The following is a 16,605-nucleotide window of genomic DNA, read 5'->3' as shown; positions in this document are numbered from 1 at the left end:
CCACAGAATAAGTCTTGTTTTCTTTGTGAGAAAAACATGTGATGTAATATTTGATCCTAAGATCACTTTTTATAATTCATGTGGCATCAGAGGCTCAATCAGGCTGCACAGGACAAAACAGGGACAGGTGTCTCTACCTTGCAGACTCAGACCTGTACTTGGTCTTTAAAGGGGAGTAGGACCTGTTTTATGAATAAGAAATGACTGACATAAAATGATCAGAATGTGAACATTTACACACCCCTGCTCTCCATCTCAAATGATGACACTAAAGTATGTAGCCTGTTTAAGTCACAACTGAGCCTGTGTCACCAGAGCCTTAACCTGCAGACAGAGGACCATCCAAGTGCGACATACAGTATATGGACAGGCCATGCCCAGATAAAAGCTAGGGGTGGTTTTCAGATTTTAACTGCACCATCTGTATTAAATATTAATGGTCCATAAAATGAACATAAGAAGAATTTAAGAATATATATTCTGTCCTTAATACATCTTTAAACACAAGGAGAAACTGTGTGACAGAGCACTGTGAGTGTGTGAGGTGAGGCCCATGTGCAGTGTGACAGTCACACAGAAGGTCTGATGTTTCCTCTGGCCCTGGACACATTATATAACCTCCACAAGACTGAGGATCTGACTTATTTACAATATGACGTGTAGTCCTCTGTGCTGAATGTCCAATATAAAACACGAAACTAAAATATGAAAACAGAGCTGTGTAAACTAAAGTGTGTGTGATTATGAAACACATGTGTGAAGTGACTGGACTTCACAATAATACATTGAACACAGTTGGCAATCATGTGATGGCCAAACCCAAAACACATTTTAGGACTTTCACTAAATATGTCAAATTATAAGCTCCTGCATCCAGGCAATTTAGAGACATTTGAGGTCATGGATACATTCATACGAATGAAAAAGAAAAGACTGCGTACCAAAACATACTATGATAAATAATACATTAATCTTGCACTATTTAACTTTTCTGGCCATTTCCATGGAAACAAGCAGGAGGAGACCCTCCTGCAGACAGGTTTGTGGAGAAGCAAGTATTTCAGTGCAATACAAACATGAAGAAACATGCTTTTAATTTATTATATTTTTTGGCTAAAAAGTGACTTGCTGCGACTTTAGTCTAAATTTTCCTGTTGTGGTGCACAAATGGTTCAATCCCAAAGTCTGTGCCCTCTTCAGCTGCAGCCAATAACACATCAGGAGAGAGCAGGGCCACAGTGTACGAGGCCCAGAGGGCAGCTGTGCGAGCTGGGGACCATTTATAATTTACACAGTGTCATTAAACTATGTCTTAAATGAGAGCATATTTCCTAAATGAATTGTTATATTCTGTATATTCTGCACTTAAATATAAAACCCTCTGATAGTTTGATCTCAAGTCAAATCTTACATAATGTTGCGTGCTGCTGATGTTGAAACTGTGATCACATTGAGTTGTTGACATAAGGATGTGTGTGTAGTGCTGTGGAGCTGTGTGTGATACAGACTGGCTCCTCTGTGCTGTGTGCTGCCCCCTGAAGCTGCGCAGAGACGAGCATGTGTGAAAAAGGCCCTTGTCACTTTGTCCAAACACACTCTGAGCTGCTCCTCTGGGAGCTAGCTGAGGGCCTCTGAGGTGCACATCAGGACACAGCATTGTGTTTGGGGCCCAAGTGACGATAAATAAGGGCCCCGAGGGAGCCGTGCTGAGGGATGGGCCAGTTAGCCGTCAGCTCGGGTTAGCCGTCAGCTCGGGTTAGCCGTGTCAGGGGAAGTGGGACAGAGGGCCCCAGGCACGAGCACCAAGCTGCCAAGCTCTGCTGAGCTCTGGACTGAGTCAGGGCCCGGGCTGTGCCAGAGAGGGGCTGAACTCTACAAATATGAATTTAAACTGGCCTCACGGGAACACTGTAAAGATAACTATAATACATTATCATATGAATTTATTTCATTTTCAGTTTTTGACACACAAAATTCGTCAGGATTGCAATACCTATTTACCTACTTTGGCTCTATTTTGACATTTGTGGTGCTGTCAGATGTGGATGAAATGCTTTCTGCTTTATGCTACACTCTTTGTTGACTTCTATTAAAAAGACTTAGATTATGTAAACAAAACTAATTAATGTACCTGTTCTCCGGTGTTCCTAGGGCTCCTGCTGAGTCTGTAATGGGATTAAAGCAGTGAGTGAGAGGAGCACTGGAGCTCCGACACTAAACATGACATCACTGAGCTGTGTGCTGCTGTGGGCCTGAGGTGGGACTCTGAGCACACAAAACTTATGGTTTACAAATGTAATAAACGGAAAACATTTCATTTTAGTGGAATTAGGTTACGTAGAACAATAACATCTGACAGACAGCCAAACCTTTTTACATGTTCATTTGTAAATGTTTTGCACCTTATTAAAGGTGTCAACTACATGACCATTTTGTTGTCATGTTTGGCTGCTCTTGTGGCTGACTGGCTGGCACAATGAGCAGTTTTTATGGTACATTTTTTACTTAATATGTGAGGATTTTGACCAATGATTGAACTTAGAGCCTACGCACAGATGAACTGACTAAAGGGCTGTGGTGGAGCACTGAGAAGAGCTCATAAAATCAAGTGTACCTAGTGACTTTTATCTTTGTGCAAAACCACTACAGAAAAGTCCAGTCACTCGTCACTCCCCAAACTCCAGAAACTCACTTCCTCTATTCTGTCTTCATATACATTCTTTTTGGAGCTTTCTATGTTTTAACATTGTACCCTCATTAAAAAACATGCCTGAAGAGGTTTTGGATGTCATCTTTGTATGTTTGAGTAATCTAGGGATCTTTCCCTGGCCCTATTCAAATCCTCCCTATCGTTAGCAAAATATTCTGTGAAATTCTCCGCCCACAAGCCTACGTCACCCGTGCGCCCGTTTCACTCACATATGCAAGCAAATATTTCAGCATGCGAACGAGGCAAACTAAACAAACACACATGTTCAAGTGCTTCTGCAGCCCACAATAAGGAGAGCACTGCACACAGACATAACCTGACGAGTTAAACCATCTATAATGTATCAGAGCAGCCAATACAACATTGTAAAATGTATCAAACATAAAGGGTGCACTCACACTAGGACTCACACTTTGTCCAGTGTGAGTGCCACTGAACCGGTTGGGACTTTGGCCCAGTTGGAGGATATGGGCCAAAATATGGCACAGTTGCACATGTATGTGCACACGCACAACTTTAGTATACAAGCCCTGTCAGGTGCTCTGATGTTATTCATACAACAAAAACAGTGAATAAACTCTGCTCCAAAACACAGTGAATACACGCTTACCTTCAGTAAGGACTGTGGACAGTGACAAAAGTTCTCTCGTCTCCGGCTGTGCTCACACCTCCGCGCCCCATAACAGATTCAGCTAAAACCTGGAACGGTGTTCCTGAACATGTGAGACACGCCTCTGCTGTGATGCTCTTTAAATCCAGGCCCAAAACAGTTCAGCTGTGTATGATATTCTGCACTCTTTTCTCTCATTTAATGTCTGTCTCTCTTTTTAATTTTATGATGATTGTTTATGTTTTGATTTATTTGCATTGTGATTGTAATGTATGTCTTATTCTGTAAAGCACTTTGAATTACTTAGTGAACCAATTGTGCTATAAATAAACTTGCCTTATTATATCAACAAACTCACAGAGGAGCCAAATATCACAGCAGGACTCATACCTGCCTCACTATTTAATAGATATTTCTGCCACTGGATTTATTTTTCTGCTAAAAGCTGCGTGACTTAGTCTGTTGTTAAATTTTTGTATTTTTCTTTTTTTCTTTTTCAATTCAGTTCAGTTCAATTTCATGTTAGTCTGTAGGAAGAAACCTTGGGCAGATCCATGACTCAAGGGTCTGACTCACCTGCCAGCAGTCATGCAGGAAAAGTACAGTTATAATTCTTTTATTTTTTAGAGTTGGTGTTGGTGTTGTGCACTGTAATAAAAGGCCAAAACTTACTTGTGACCCCTTTTTTTCTGTGCTTCTAAAATTTTTTACTTGGGGGTATGTGATACAAAATACTTTATTATCCCAAAGGAAATTTGTTTTTCAGCCAGCATACAAAACATAAAACAATACATAATAATATAATACATAACATTAATTTAAATCTATTTATCAAATTAATTATATTGTGTAGCCGTGCAGTAGAGCCATTAGCGGAATACACGCTGACTGTGTTGTGACAGCGCTCTGAAGAGCAAAGGGAGGGGTAACTTAGTGTCTAAACGAATGTGAAATGTGTAAACTATGTTCATACATTGTTTTTGGTGAATATTTTTAAATTTGTAGTTTTTTTTAGTTTTTTTTATTTTAATAATAAAATGTAACATGGTGTTCTAAATCTGTTATGTGTTAGCAGTTAATACTCCATACAAGTGTAATACTCCCTCTTTAAACAACGAAAGAACTACAACCCTAGATCTTACTCTGTCTTTGTAGCACTGGTTCTCCACAGCCTCAGCAGCAGTCATCAGTGTTAACACAATGCTTCCATACTGCTAATTCCTCTTTGGCCAGGCTGCTCCGGTCTCCGCCCTCTGCCCCTCTACCCCTCTGTGCTTCTAAGCTGGTTAAGTGCAGTCTTATCTTTGGCTCCAGCTGACCCCGGGGAGCCTTCTACAGAATTTCTAACCTACAGCTAATCCCACTCATCACATTAACATGGACTAAGTGTCTCCGAGCTGACCAGCAGCTGACAGGCTAACTGACCACTGCAACTAAAGAACCAAACACAACATCAGCTGGATATTTGAACAATGCATTTTTATATAGGCAACACCAAGAATGACCAGGACTGAACCAGGACTAATCCAGGAATAAACCAGAGCAGACAAACTGTAGTTGTGGGCAGGCCTGACGTGCATCCATGTGCAGGCAGAGTTCATGTCTGTAGGGCCAGAATCACTCAGGGACCAGACACCAGTGGCCCGATGACCACAGACAAAAGACTCTGATTCCCTTCCACTTATACGTTACAGAGGTCTCACATATAATCCTGCGACTATGGAGGGGCTTCTGTGTGGAGGTTATGTATAACTGACTCCTTGTTTAGTCCTGGCTCTGATCTGGAGAAGTGTTATTATATAGCCCAAGCTGTGTTGAATTAACCAAACCATAGAGTGAACCTTTTTGTGCTTGTGTTGTTTGTGTGAGTGGAGCCTAAACAGTAAAGATGGTCAAACCCGGGTCAAAATGCCCTGGTCCAGGCGTCAGAGGTCAGGCCTTAGAGTGGTAATCCCCTGGGGTCATGGGGTCAGCAGGGTGTGCAGGAGGAGCTCAGGTGTGCTAAGCTTCATTAAAGTAATGCTATCATTATAATGTAGAGTTTATTTAAGAGGAAACACATTAGTCCATGGACCACACAGCAGAATCTGTCTGAACAGCTTTTTTACTTGAGGTTTGTTCATTTCAGAGCCTAAGCCTATAACACCAAAATATTAAACTTCAATATGGGACTTTTCAAAAGTCACTGATGCCCTTGGTACCAGAGCCATACCAAACTGTTGTCTGACCCATGTATTACACAGTCAAAGTCACTGTTGGCACTTTGACTCTTTGCACACAAAGATGCAGCAAAAGATGTTTTATTATTTCTTGAGATGCACTCACATCCATAGAGTTATATGGGACACTGTAACTTTAAAAGCTGTTTTTTCAAAATGCATTGCACATGAGCCTTGTGTAAACTACACCATTCAGCTAGAAGACATGTACAGGATTTTCTTTGTTTTGCAGTGTGAGTACAGCTGTTCAGTAGTGTTGTTCACAGTGACATGAGCTTTTCACTCTCACACAAACACTGTGTTTCTGTTCGGCACATGTCCTGTTCACCCACTGACAACTGTAATATACATTACAACCTGTTGAACTTTCATCAGGCCTTTCATAATGAGGCTTTATGCACCATTAGGCACTGCTCAGGTTTGTGCTGTTTGGAGGGAAATGTTCACACATCAGAGCAATAAAATGGACTATTTTCTGTGTTGCATCAATATCATATTCATATTCATTTGTTTTAATAACATTTAAAATTGTGATCAAACAACGCAAGAAAAAATATTGGCATATTTCTCAGCTCATTTTCACAAATTTCAGACCTGGTTCAGACCTGATTCAGACCTGGTTCAGACCTGGTGTAGTCTCTTCTGACCTGTATGTTTGTGTTTTCAGATCACGGTGACAGAGACAGCGCTGTTCCTGGTTCAGTACACGTCCAAAGAGTTTGACCGCTCAGAAAAGTCTGTGGCCATCGGGGACTGCTGCTACCTCAACCCGCTGGTCCGACGCACCGTGCGCTTCCTGGGTGAGAACACACACACACATGCACACACACACTCACATGCAAACATGCTCAGACATGCACACGCACATGCACACACACACACACACACATGTGTATATGTATACACACACACACGCACACTAGATGTGTGTAAAGATGTGCTGTGTAGCTTTACGGGTGGTGGGTTCTCCCCCTGCTCGATTACTTATTTTACAGTATGTCATTCAATCTTGTATTATGCAGTTATTACCATCTTCTTGCTGTTTGTGGGGTTGCCTCTCCACAGATCAGACCTGTAACTTGGTTGCATCACCTTATTGTGTCTAGGTAGGTAGACAAGTTTAATGCCATACTGTGGAACATCCCAGGCAAAACAATAACATATCCATGGAGAAAAACAGGTTAGGGACCCTAATTCACTCTAAACCAAGTGGTGGTGAAATACTATCTTCACCACAGCTGCCCTGAGGCAGACTGACAAGTGAGCCTGCCAGTCTGAAATATCTTCCTCTCCTACCACCACTGTCACTCATGACTCATTTGAGCACAACAAAGAATGGTGTCAGACACGACAAGTGTGGTGATTGGTGATGGTGTGGCCAGAGGAGCAAAGGAGTAGAGCCAGAACTAGAGGAGCACACAGAGCCACAGGAACAGAGCCAGAGGAGCAGAACCAGAGGAGAAGAACCAGAGGAGCAGAACCAGAGGAGAAGAACCAGAGGAGCAGAACCAGAGGAACAGAACCAGAGGAGCAGAACCAGAGGAGCAGAACCAGGGCATAGGAGGCAGGTCTCTTTTATAGGCAGTGGGATGCACTAGTTCCACTTCCAGGTCACCTCAAAACAGACAGAATAACACTACTGTTCATACAAACAAGGGATCACAGGGCCATGACATACCACATCAAATATACCAGACTATACGGCTGAAGTGTCTTGCCTAAGGACACAGTAGCAGTATGTACCAAGAGCCATTGCCCTATTGTGGTACTAACCAGGCCCAGCCCTGCTTAGCCTCAGAGACCAGTTGAGTTCAGACATCTACACGGTGGTATGGTGTGATGATGGTGCTAGTATTGGTATCATACTGCACACTACACAACACTGTGCCGTCCTTTACTTTAAGTGTAGACTAAAACATGCTGTTCCATGTTTAGATGCCAACACATGTCCCATCTGTTCTTACCTCCCCCCTCTAGCCCCTCACCCCCTGACCCTCTCACCCCCACACCCCTGCAGCTCGGGGCGCCTCATTGCTCCATGACTCATAAGGCTGTTGTGTGTATTATTACATTATTAGAATCACTCGGCAGTAGCTCTAGGCTCATCACATGGAACAAACAAACTCCAGATTCACACAGAGCAGACCAGAGCACAGGGGCAATGGAAGAGTGGAGGAGTGACTGTTGGAGGAGTGATGGTTTGAAGAGTGATAGAGGAGTGGTCAATGGAGGAGTGATGGTTAAAGGAGTGATGAGGAGTAGAGGAGTGGTGGAGGAATGACTCTTGAGGAGTGGTCAATGGAGGAGTGATGGTTGGAGAAGTGATGAAGGAGTAGAGGAGTGACTGTTGGAGGAGTGCTTGTTGGAGGAGTGTGGTTGGAGGAGGAGTGGAGGAGTGATGGAGAAGTGACTGTTGGAGGAGTAGAGGAGTAACTGTTGGAGAAGTGATGGTTGGAGGAGTAGAGAAGTGATGGAGGAGTGTAGGAGTGCTCACTGGACGAGTGCTCGTTGGAGGAGAGATCGTTGTAGGAGTGATGATTGGAGGAGTAGAGGAGTGACTGTTGAAGGAGTGGTTATTGGAAGAGTGATGGAGGAGTAACTGTTGGAGGAGTGATGTTTGGAGGAGTGATGGAGGAGTGTAGGAGTGCTCGTTGGAGGAGTGCTCGTTGGAGGAGTGACTGTTGGAGGAGTGCTCACTGGAGGAGTGCTCACTGGAGAAATGATCGTTGGAGGAGTGATCGTTGGAGGAGTAACTGTTGGAGGAGTAACTGTTGCAAGAGTGATGTTAGGAGGAGTGGAGGAGTGATGGAGGAGTGTAGGAGTGCTCGTTGGAGGAGTGATCGTGGTAATGGTGTCCTCAGGCAGCAGAAACATCTGCGCTGCTATAAAACATACGCTCCCTCCACACCGTCATTATAGTCATTACATCAGTGGGAGAGAGGGGCCATTCATTCTACCAGATAATACCCAGAGTGTACTTAGGAAGATGGGTTAAATTACTATGTGGAGTTTGTCACTTAATTTTAGTAACCAACTAAAGAGCTATAAAAATCTGACACTCATTATTGGTGATGAAGGAACTGTATGGAGCCTTGTTTCACACAAGGTTTTACAATCAGAACTGAACCTGTGTCTCCAGAGCTTTAACCTGCAGATAGAGGACTCAGCCAAGTGTTTCTCATTCTCAGTATATGGACAGAAGAGGCCTCATGTGAAAGCTCAGAACCTCCAGAATTCCCTCCCTGAGCTGTTTTGTTTTGTTTTTAATAAAAATACAAATAAATCAAATGTTTTATATGTTATGTAATGTAAGGAAATAAATGCAATTCACAGTCTCTGCTCTTGCTCCTTTTTCATACCAGGCTTTGACAGACACTTAAATCCAAGGCGTGGGCTGTCACTCAGAGCATGACTAAGGCTGACCAATATGAGGAGTGGGGGTCAAAGTGAGATTTTGATTCCATTTTATAACCATATTGTCCGACCCTAAATTTAAGTATTGGTATTGGAACAGACAAATCTGGATCAGTGCAGTCTTATTATGTATTTATTTACATCATATGCCATTATTTACATCATATGCCATTCCAATCTTAACCATCCACCCACCAAGTACTATTATACACACACAGTTATAGACACATAGACTGTACATGTAAATGGACATACACCGCATTAAAAATAGGACATTCACGTGTGACTCTTCTGGCTCCTACTGACCCTGGCTCTTGTTGACTTACATGGGAATATCGTGACTCCTCTCTCCCTCTGTAACTGCTGCTGTAAGCCTCCTCATTTTCATTTTAAAATGTTCGTATTAACCTGCTCCACATGATCCTGGTGTTTTTTTTTTTTTTTTTTTTTGCTGTTTTGCCCATTAAAAAAATCCTATTCATAATATAGAGCCTTTATACAGTCTGTGATTATTGCCTTAGATGAGACTACGGTTGTCAAAAGTATCGAAAATGTCAAAAATGAACCTTTCCTGAGTAGCTTTAGAATGATCTTGCACAGTATCAAAACAAGTATAAGAGTACATAGACTAGTATACACACATGGACACTATGAACCTACTGCACCACTGACGATCACATACATATAAGACCACATGGGAGTAGAAAAGAAAAAAATAGTAAAGTACTACCATTTATTTGAGTGAGTCTGTTCGTTAGTACAGTCCCTGACAAAAGTCTTGTCGCTTATCCATTTTGTAGAAACAAAAGCTTATAACCTGACTTTAAATTAATCGATTGGTTTGAGAAATGTCTCATATGAAAGCTAAAACCCTCCCAAATTATGCTCAATATACTAAAATAAATTTGCTTCACTGAAGAAAGATTGATCATTTAATGAACACAGAAAGGTCAGATTTTGGCAAGACAAAAGTCTTGTCGCCTTGTCATATGATGCACCCAATCCTAGATTACAGCCAGTTACTGATCAATCAATTAGTGGGTGTGTATAAAAAGAACCCCAGCACACCAGACCTGCACATCAACTGCAACTTGACCTCTGACAACATGCCTAATATGCACCCTGAGACCAAAGCCTTAATTATCAAGAGGCTGAAGACCAGATCCACTGCTGAGGTGGTGACACCTTCAGTGTGTCTCAGCGTCAAGTACAAAGAATAAGAAAAAGATCTGAAATGACTGGAGATGTTTTTGACAAGCCCAGGTCCAGCAGACCCCACAAGACAACTGCTCGGGAGGACCGTTTGTTGATTCGAAGATCCAAGGCCAGCCCCTTTTCCACTGCAGCAGAGCTCCACCAGACCTGGTCACCTCAAGTCCCTGTGTCAACCAGAACAGTTTGTAGAATTCTGTCTCGAAATGACCTCCATGGTCGAATCAGTGCACAGAAACCAGCACTAAACAAAAGGCAATTAAAAAAACGTGTGGCATTTGCCAAGGCCCACAGCCTGCTAAAAGGATGGACACTGGAAAAGTGGCAGAAGGTGGATTTCTCAGATGAATCTTCGGTTGAATTACATCACAGCCACCACAAATATTGCAGGAGACCTACTGGAGCCACATGGATCCAAGATTCACCCAGAAAACAGTTAAGTTTGGTGGCGGAAAAATCGTGGTCTGGGGTTCCATCCAGTATGGGGCTGTGCGAGACATTTGCAGGGTGGAAGGCAAATATCAATAGCCTAAAATATCAAGAAGTATTAGCTCCTCTTACATTCCCAACCATAAAAGGGGTCAAATTTTGCAGCAGGATGGTGCTCCATCGCATACTTCTATCTCTACATCAAAGTTTCTCAAGGCGAAGAAGATCAAGGTGCTCCAGGACTGGCCAGCCCAGTCACCAGACATGAACATCATTGAGCATGTCTGGGGTAGAATGAAAGAGGAAGCATGGAAGACAAAACCAAAGAATCTTGATGAACTCTGGGAGGCATGTAAGACGCTTTCTTTGCTATTCCTGATGACTTCATCAACAAATTGTATGAATCATTGTTGAACCGCATGGATGCGTCCTTCAAGCTCATGGAAGTCATACAAGATATTAAATATGGATCTCACAGCACCACTACTCAATTCACTGACGTTATGCAACATATTTTTGTATTTGAAGTAAATTATTTGTTCAATTTTCTGTAGGCGACAAAACTTTTGTCTTGCCAAAATCTGAAATTTCTGTGTTCATTAAATGATCAATCTTTCTTCAGTGAAGCAAATGTATTTTAGTTTATTGAGCATAATTTGGGAGGGTTTTAGCTTTCATATGAGACATTTCTAAAACCAATTGATTAATTTAAAGTCAGGTTATAAGCTTTTGTTTCAACAAAATGGATAAGCGACAAGACTTTTGTCAGGGACTGTACTGCAAACGAGTTTGAAACTTTAGTACTGAAATACCACCAAGTGAGAGTGAACTTTATACGCCTTTTCCACCACCATCCATTTGAGTTGATGTTATAAAAGGTATTGCTAATTCATGGATTCCCTCTGCATGTAGCTGACTGTGTGTGTATGTGTGTGTGTGCATTGTGTGTGTGTGTGTTGTGTGTGTATGTGCTGTGTGTGTGTATGTGTGTTGTGTGTGTATGTGTGCTGTGTGTGTATGTGTGCTGTGTGTGTGTATGTGCTGTGTGTGTATTTGCATTGTGTGTGTATGTGTGTTGTGTGTGTATGTGTGTTGTGTGTGTATGTGTGTTGCGTGTGTGTATATGTGCTGTATGTGTGTATGTGTGTTGTATGTGTATGCCCGTTGTGTGTGCATGTGTGCTGTGTGTGTATGTGCGTTGCGTGTGTGCTGTGTGTGTATGTGCTGTGTGTACATGCGTTGTGTGTGTATGTGCAGTGTGTGTATGTGCTGTGTGTATGTGTGTTGTGCATGTGTGCTGTGTGTGTATGTGCGTTGCGTGTGTGCTGTGTGTGTATGTGCTGTGTGTACATGCGTTGTGTGTGTATGTGCAGTGTGTGTATGTGCTGTGTGTATGTGTGTTGTGTGTGTGTGCTGTGTGTGTATGTGTTGTGTGTGTATGTGTGAGTCATGTGTATGTGCTGTGTGTGTATGTGTGTATGTGCGACGTGTGTGTATGTTCATTGTGTGTATGTGCATTGTGTGTGTATGTGTGAGTCATGTGTATGTGCTGTGTGTGTATGTGTGCTGTGTGTGTATGTGCGACGTGTGTGTATGTTCATTGTGTGTATGTGCATTGTGTGTGTATGTGTGCTGTGTGTGTATGTGCTGTGTGTGTATGTGTGTTGTGTGTGTGTGTGCTGTGTGTGTATGTGTTGTGTGTGTATGTGTTGTGTGTGTATGTGTGTTGTGTGTGTGTGTGTTGTGTGTATGTGTTGTGTGTGTATGTGTGTTGTGTGTGTGTGTGTGTGTGTGTATGTGTTGTGTGTGTATGTGTGTTGTGTGTGTGTGTGTTGTGTGTGTATGTGTGTTGTGTGTGTATGTGTTGTGTGTGTATGCGCTGTGTGTATGTGTTATGTGTTGTGTGTATGTGTTGTGTGTGTGCTGTGTGTGTATGTGTTGTGTGTATTTGTGCTGTTAAGTGTCTGTAAAGTGGTGTGTTGGGGAATGAAAGCAGAGTGTAGTGGAGGTGCTGATTGGACGTTGATTTACGACACATTGATTTCGGGTGTGAGCTGAGAGCGGCAGGAGCATTGATTTCCACAGGCGCAGGTTTGTGTGGATGTGTTACACTGGTGTGGACAGGGACACACATTGATTGTGTGTAGTGACTGTGTGTTCGGTCATTTAGTCTGCTCATTATTCTAACACAGCCTTCACTGGACATGTGTCACGAGCTCCGACTGTATATAGAAGTCTCCTGAGGGAGGGTGACATCACCTACAGCAGCACCCACATGATATGACCATATTTGGAAACTGGTGTGCAACAAAAGAGCCAATCAAAAGAAAGGCACTCGCCCCTTCCCGCCGGTCCCATTGGTTTGGTAGGTGGCCGGTGCTCAGCTGTTAGAGTGTTATCTGTGATCATCATGGTATTGAAACCGGTGCTTTGCAACAAGCCGTGGTAGCTGTTGATCAAACCTGTTGGTCACATGAGTTGACATCTTTGCGTCATATTTATGTGTGTTGTGTATGGCTGTAGTGGACTAAAGACACATTCTGCCAATTGATCATGCAGCTAAGCTCTCCAAACTATTACAGGTATGTGTATCTGACCCAAACTGCACTCACAAGACTACACCCACAGGGGGCGTTCATGCAAAAACTACCTTTATGCAGAAAAAAGTACTAGAAAACTAACTCTCCTTTCTATTTTCCATTTCATCCACATCAACTAGTGCTGATTAATGCACTGGACAACTAAAGGCCGACAGCCCCAGTGTTCTGTGACACCCAAAGAATTAGCATGACCATCACACTAGGCCTGTAATGATAATCAATAAATCAATTAATCGTACGATAACTTTTAACGAGCTCGATAACTTTTCCAGCCACAATAAATTCTATTTGCATGTTTGTTTGTTTTCCTCGCTCTCTCTCACTCTCTGTAGACTGAATGTTAGAAGCTTCTATCACTGTCTGACTCCTCTCATTTAACAAGTGTAATGACCTAATAAGATCCATGATAATGACGCTTGAACCAATGTGCGCTGTGTTTATCAACACAGCTTTCTGCGCGCTTTCTGTGCGGTGCGCTAGCAACATAAGCTAGCGCCGCTGTCAGAGTGACAAAACAGTTCATCGCCATGCACCAAAACAAGTCACGATGCTGTTGTCTTACTCTTCCTGTGTTAAATGTTCTTTAGAAAGTAAAGTTTATTGATCATTGAGAGGATGTGTTAGCATTTTTATTCCATGGTCATTATATTAGTTGAAATTGGTCTCAAAATGTCAATATTATCATTTATCACAATAAATTCTTGGTCAATTAATCGTCCAGCAAAATCTGATATCGTTACAGGCCTACATCACACTTTCCCTTCACGGAATTTGACTTACTACCCTCTAGGCGGCGCTATAGAACACACAGATATAAAACCAATCCATTCTAAAATGCATTTATTCCATCAGCATAATCCTGCTGAGCACAGTGTAGTCATGTTGTGCAGAGCCTGGTTTGTGTCTCTTCTGTGGATCATGTCTGTTCTCCAGCACAAACACATTTCCCTCTGGAGAAATAAAGTTCTTTTTCATTCTGAAATCTATCCACATTTAAATAGACTTGAAAATATTTTCACTGTTGTAATAAATTGGTTATTTGCATTTACACCCATTCAGTGATGAAACACGACTGTTGTCCGTTTTGTTTGCTGCTCAGAGGTAGACTAAATTGAGTTTGGTTTTACGCACAAATTATTAACTATTTTTCACAATTTTCTTGAAGCCAGATCACTATTTCAACTTCCTGATTCATGTAAAATAGTAAAATATGGATTTCTATGTAGAGGTCAGTCACCTGCTTCTTGTGAAAGTTCACACTTCATTGCAGTTGGTCAAATCCACGTGTCCCTCACAAATGATTGCGGAGGCTGACCGGAGGCATGGTGGGAGAAGTATCTTTGTTGAGCCTAAAACTCCATTCAAGACAAAACAGATGATTGTCAAAGAATGAGATCACAATGTGATTTTATCACCCAGCCCCACACTCCTCGGACAAATGTGTTTTAGGTACAGGAGGTCACATGTTGTAACACTGAGAAAACACAAACCCATCCAAACACGTTCCACCTCTGAAGATAAAGCAATAAGAATAACTATGAGGGTTACCCCATCCTTTAAGTTGCTCTGTTGACAGGCACTTCACAGTCTGAGAAGTTCTCTTATGAGTCTCATATTCCCTAAAGCGTGTGCACAGCTTGGACTGTACATTGTGTCAGTACTTGAGACTGTGCTCACTTTCTCTGACTGACTGTCTGTGTGTTCCAGGAGTGTACGTTTTCGGCCTCTTCACTGTGGACATCTTTGTGAACGCGGGGCAGGTGGTCACGGGGAACCTGGCCCCATACTTCCTGACTGTGTGCAAACCTAACTACACCGCACTGGGCTGTCAGCAGGCACTGCGCTACATCAGCCACCAGGAGGCGTGCACGGGCAACCAGGACGACATCCTGCGAGCGAGGAAGAGCTTCCCGTCCAAAGAGGCAGCTCTCAGTGTGTACGGAGCTCTCTACCTGGCTGTGAGTACATTTAGTACCTGTGATTAATGATCATCATCATAATGATCATCACTTACAACTGACTTCAAGTGGAACTAAACCTTACATCCACTTTTGTTGCTACTGTTGTATATTATATTTTAAAAGCACTCTGTCCCTTTTGGCAACTCTGGTGCAAACTAAGTACATTTGTGGCTTTCTGTTTAAAAACACCAGTTTGTACTGCCATCAGTGAATTTCAAGTAGTTGGTGATATCACACATAACTGCCCTAATTACTGCTAATTGTTTCCTTTTATAAATACCTGGCTAAAGTGGTAGAGTTTGAAGTGTGGATACCTGACCAATCACACTGTTCCTTATACACCCAGACCCCGCCTCCTCCTCCCTCACTCTCCCATTTAGTCCTCCAGACCCCACTCTTCCTCCCCCCTCACTCTCCCCTTTAGTCCTCCAGACCCCACCCTTCCTCCCCCCTCGCTCTCCCCTTTAGTCCTCCAGACTCGGCCCAGGTTAGCAGCTCTATTTAGAATGTAGTTGTGTGCAGAGTGTAGTTGTATATTCCCTCTCTACGTGCTCTGCGTGGCCATGAGTCCCTCTGTACTTCTCCTAATCTGATTTTATGTCATATACTTTATACAACCTGCTCGACTGTAACCTTTGAAAGAGACTAGCCACAGTAAACGCTATGATCTGAGTTGATTTAAAGGCCTGCCTCATGTCATCTTGCCATCTTGCTTGGAATTTTAATAGTTGCCAGTAGCTCACTTTACAGATGATGTTCAACCTTAAACAAACTGGCACATGACACTCATTCTACACTGACATGCTGTAAATCCATAAACTGTGAATGAAAAAACAAACAAAAACAAAAAAACAAGTCAACGTTACAAAATGTTCGACCTAGAAATGAGGAGGTTGTTTTATCTGAGGAGGACACACCAACTTTGCTTTAGTGTTTGTTTGTCTAAGGCCGTATCCCATAATGCCTTGCAATTTGATGTCACATTCTATTCTTAGCAACCATAAAAAGCACCATAGGCATCTTTTTTTACAGTTTTTCTCCACATATATTATGATCAGTTTTAATCAATCTAACTAATCAATCTAATGAAGACTCATTTATGTCTGCAGGTTCATATGAAAACACACACACCAAACTGTGTCATCTCTTTGCTGTGCAGTGTGTGTGTCTGCAGTGTGTGTGTCTGCTGTGTGTGTCTGCTGTGTGTGTGTCTGCAGTGTGTGTGTCTGCTGTGTGTGTCTGCTGTGTGTGTGTCTGCAGTGTGTGTGTCTGCTGTGTGTGTGGGCTGGTTGTGACAAAGGTCAGGGAGAATGGGTGCTGTTTATGTTGAATATTGTCTCATGAATTGGGATAAAAACTGTAATATAGCGGTGGATGAAAAAGAAGAAAGCCATAGCACATTGTTTTCTCATTAAAATGTATTGAATTCCTGCACACTGAATATATATTA

The 16,605-nt window shown here is 42.4% G+C and overlaps 1 protein-coding gene across 1 annotated transcript in view; it reads left to right on the top strand.

Annotated features, from left to right (window-relative positions):
* Positions 1–16,605, top strand: part of plppr5b (phospholipid phosphatase related 5b) — a 42,249-nt gene that overhangs the window by 1,869 nt on the left and 23,775 nt on the right. Inside the window, exons 2-3 of the mRNA XM_020940762.2 lie at positions 6,207–6,339; positions 14,902–15,152. Of these exons, the coding sequence (XP_020796421.1) occupies positions 6,207–6,339; positions 14,902–15,152 (384 nt within the window). The remainder of the gene's footprint in view (positions 1–6,206; positions 6,340–14,901; positions 15,153–16,605) is intronic.

This window comes from Boleophthalmus pectinirostris, unplaced genomic scaffold (genome assembly GCF_026225935.1).
Source record: "Boleophthalmus pectinirostris isolate CB_2022bp ecotype Guang Dong unplaced genomic scaffold, ASM2622593v1 HiC_scaffold_15, whole genome shotgun sequence".
In the NCBI taxonomy this organism is placed as follows: domain Eukaryota; kingdom Metazoa; phylum Chordata; class Actinopteri; order Gobiiformes; family Gobiidae; genus Boleophthalmus; species Boleophthalmus pectinirostris.
This window is presented reverse-complemented; position numbering and strand designations above follow the sequence as displayed.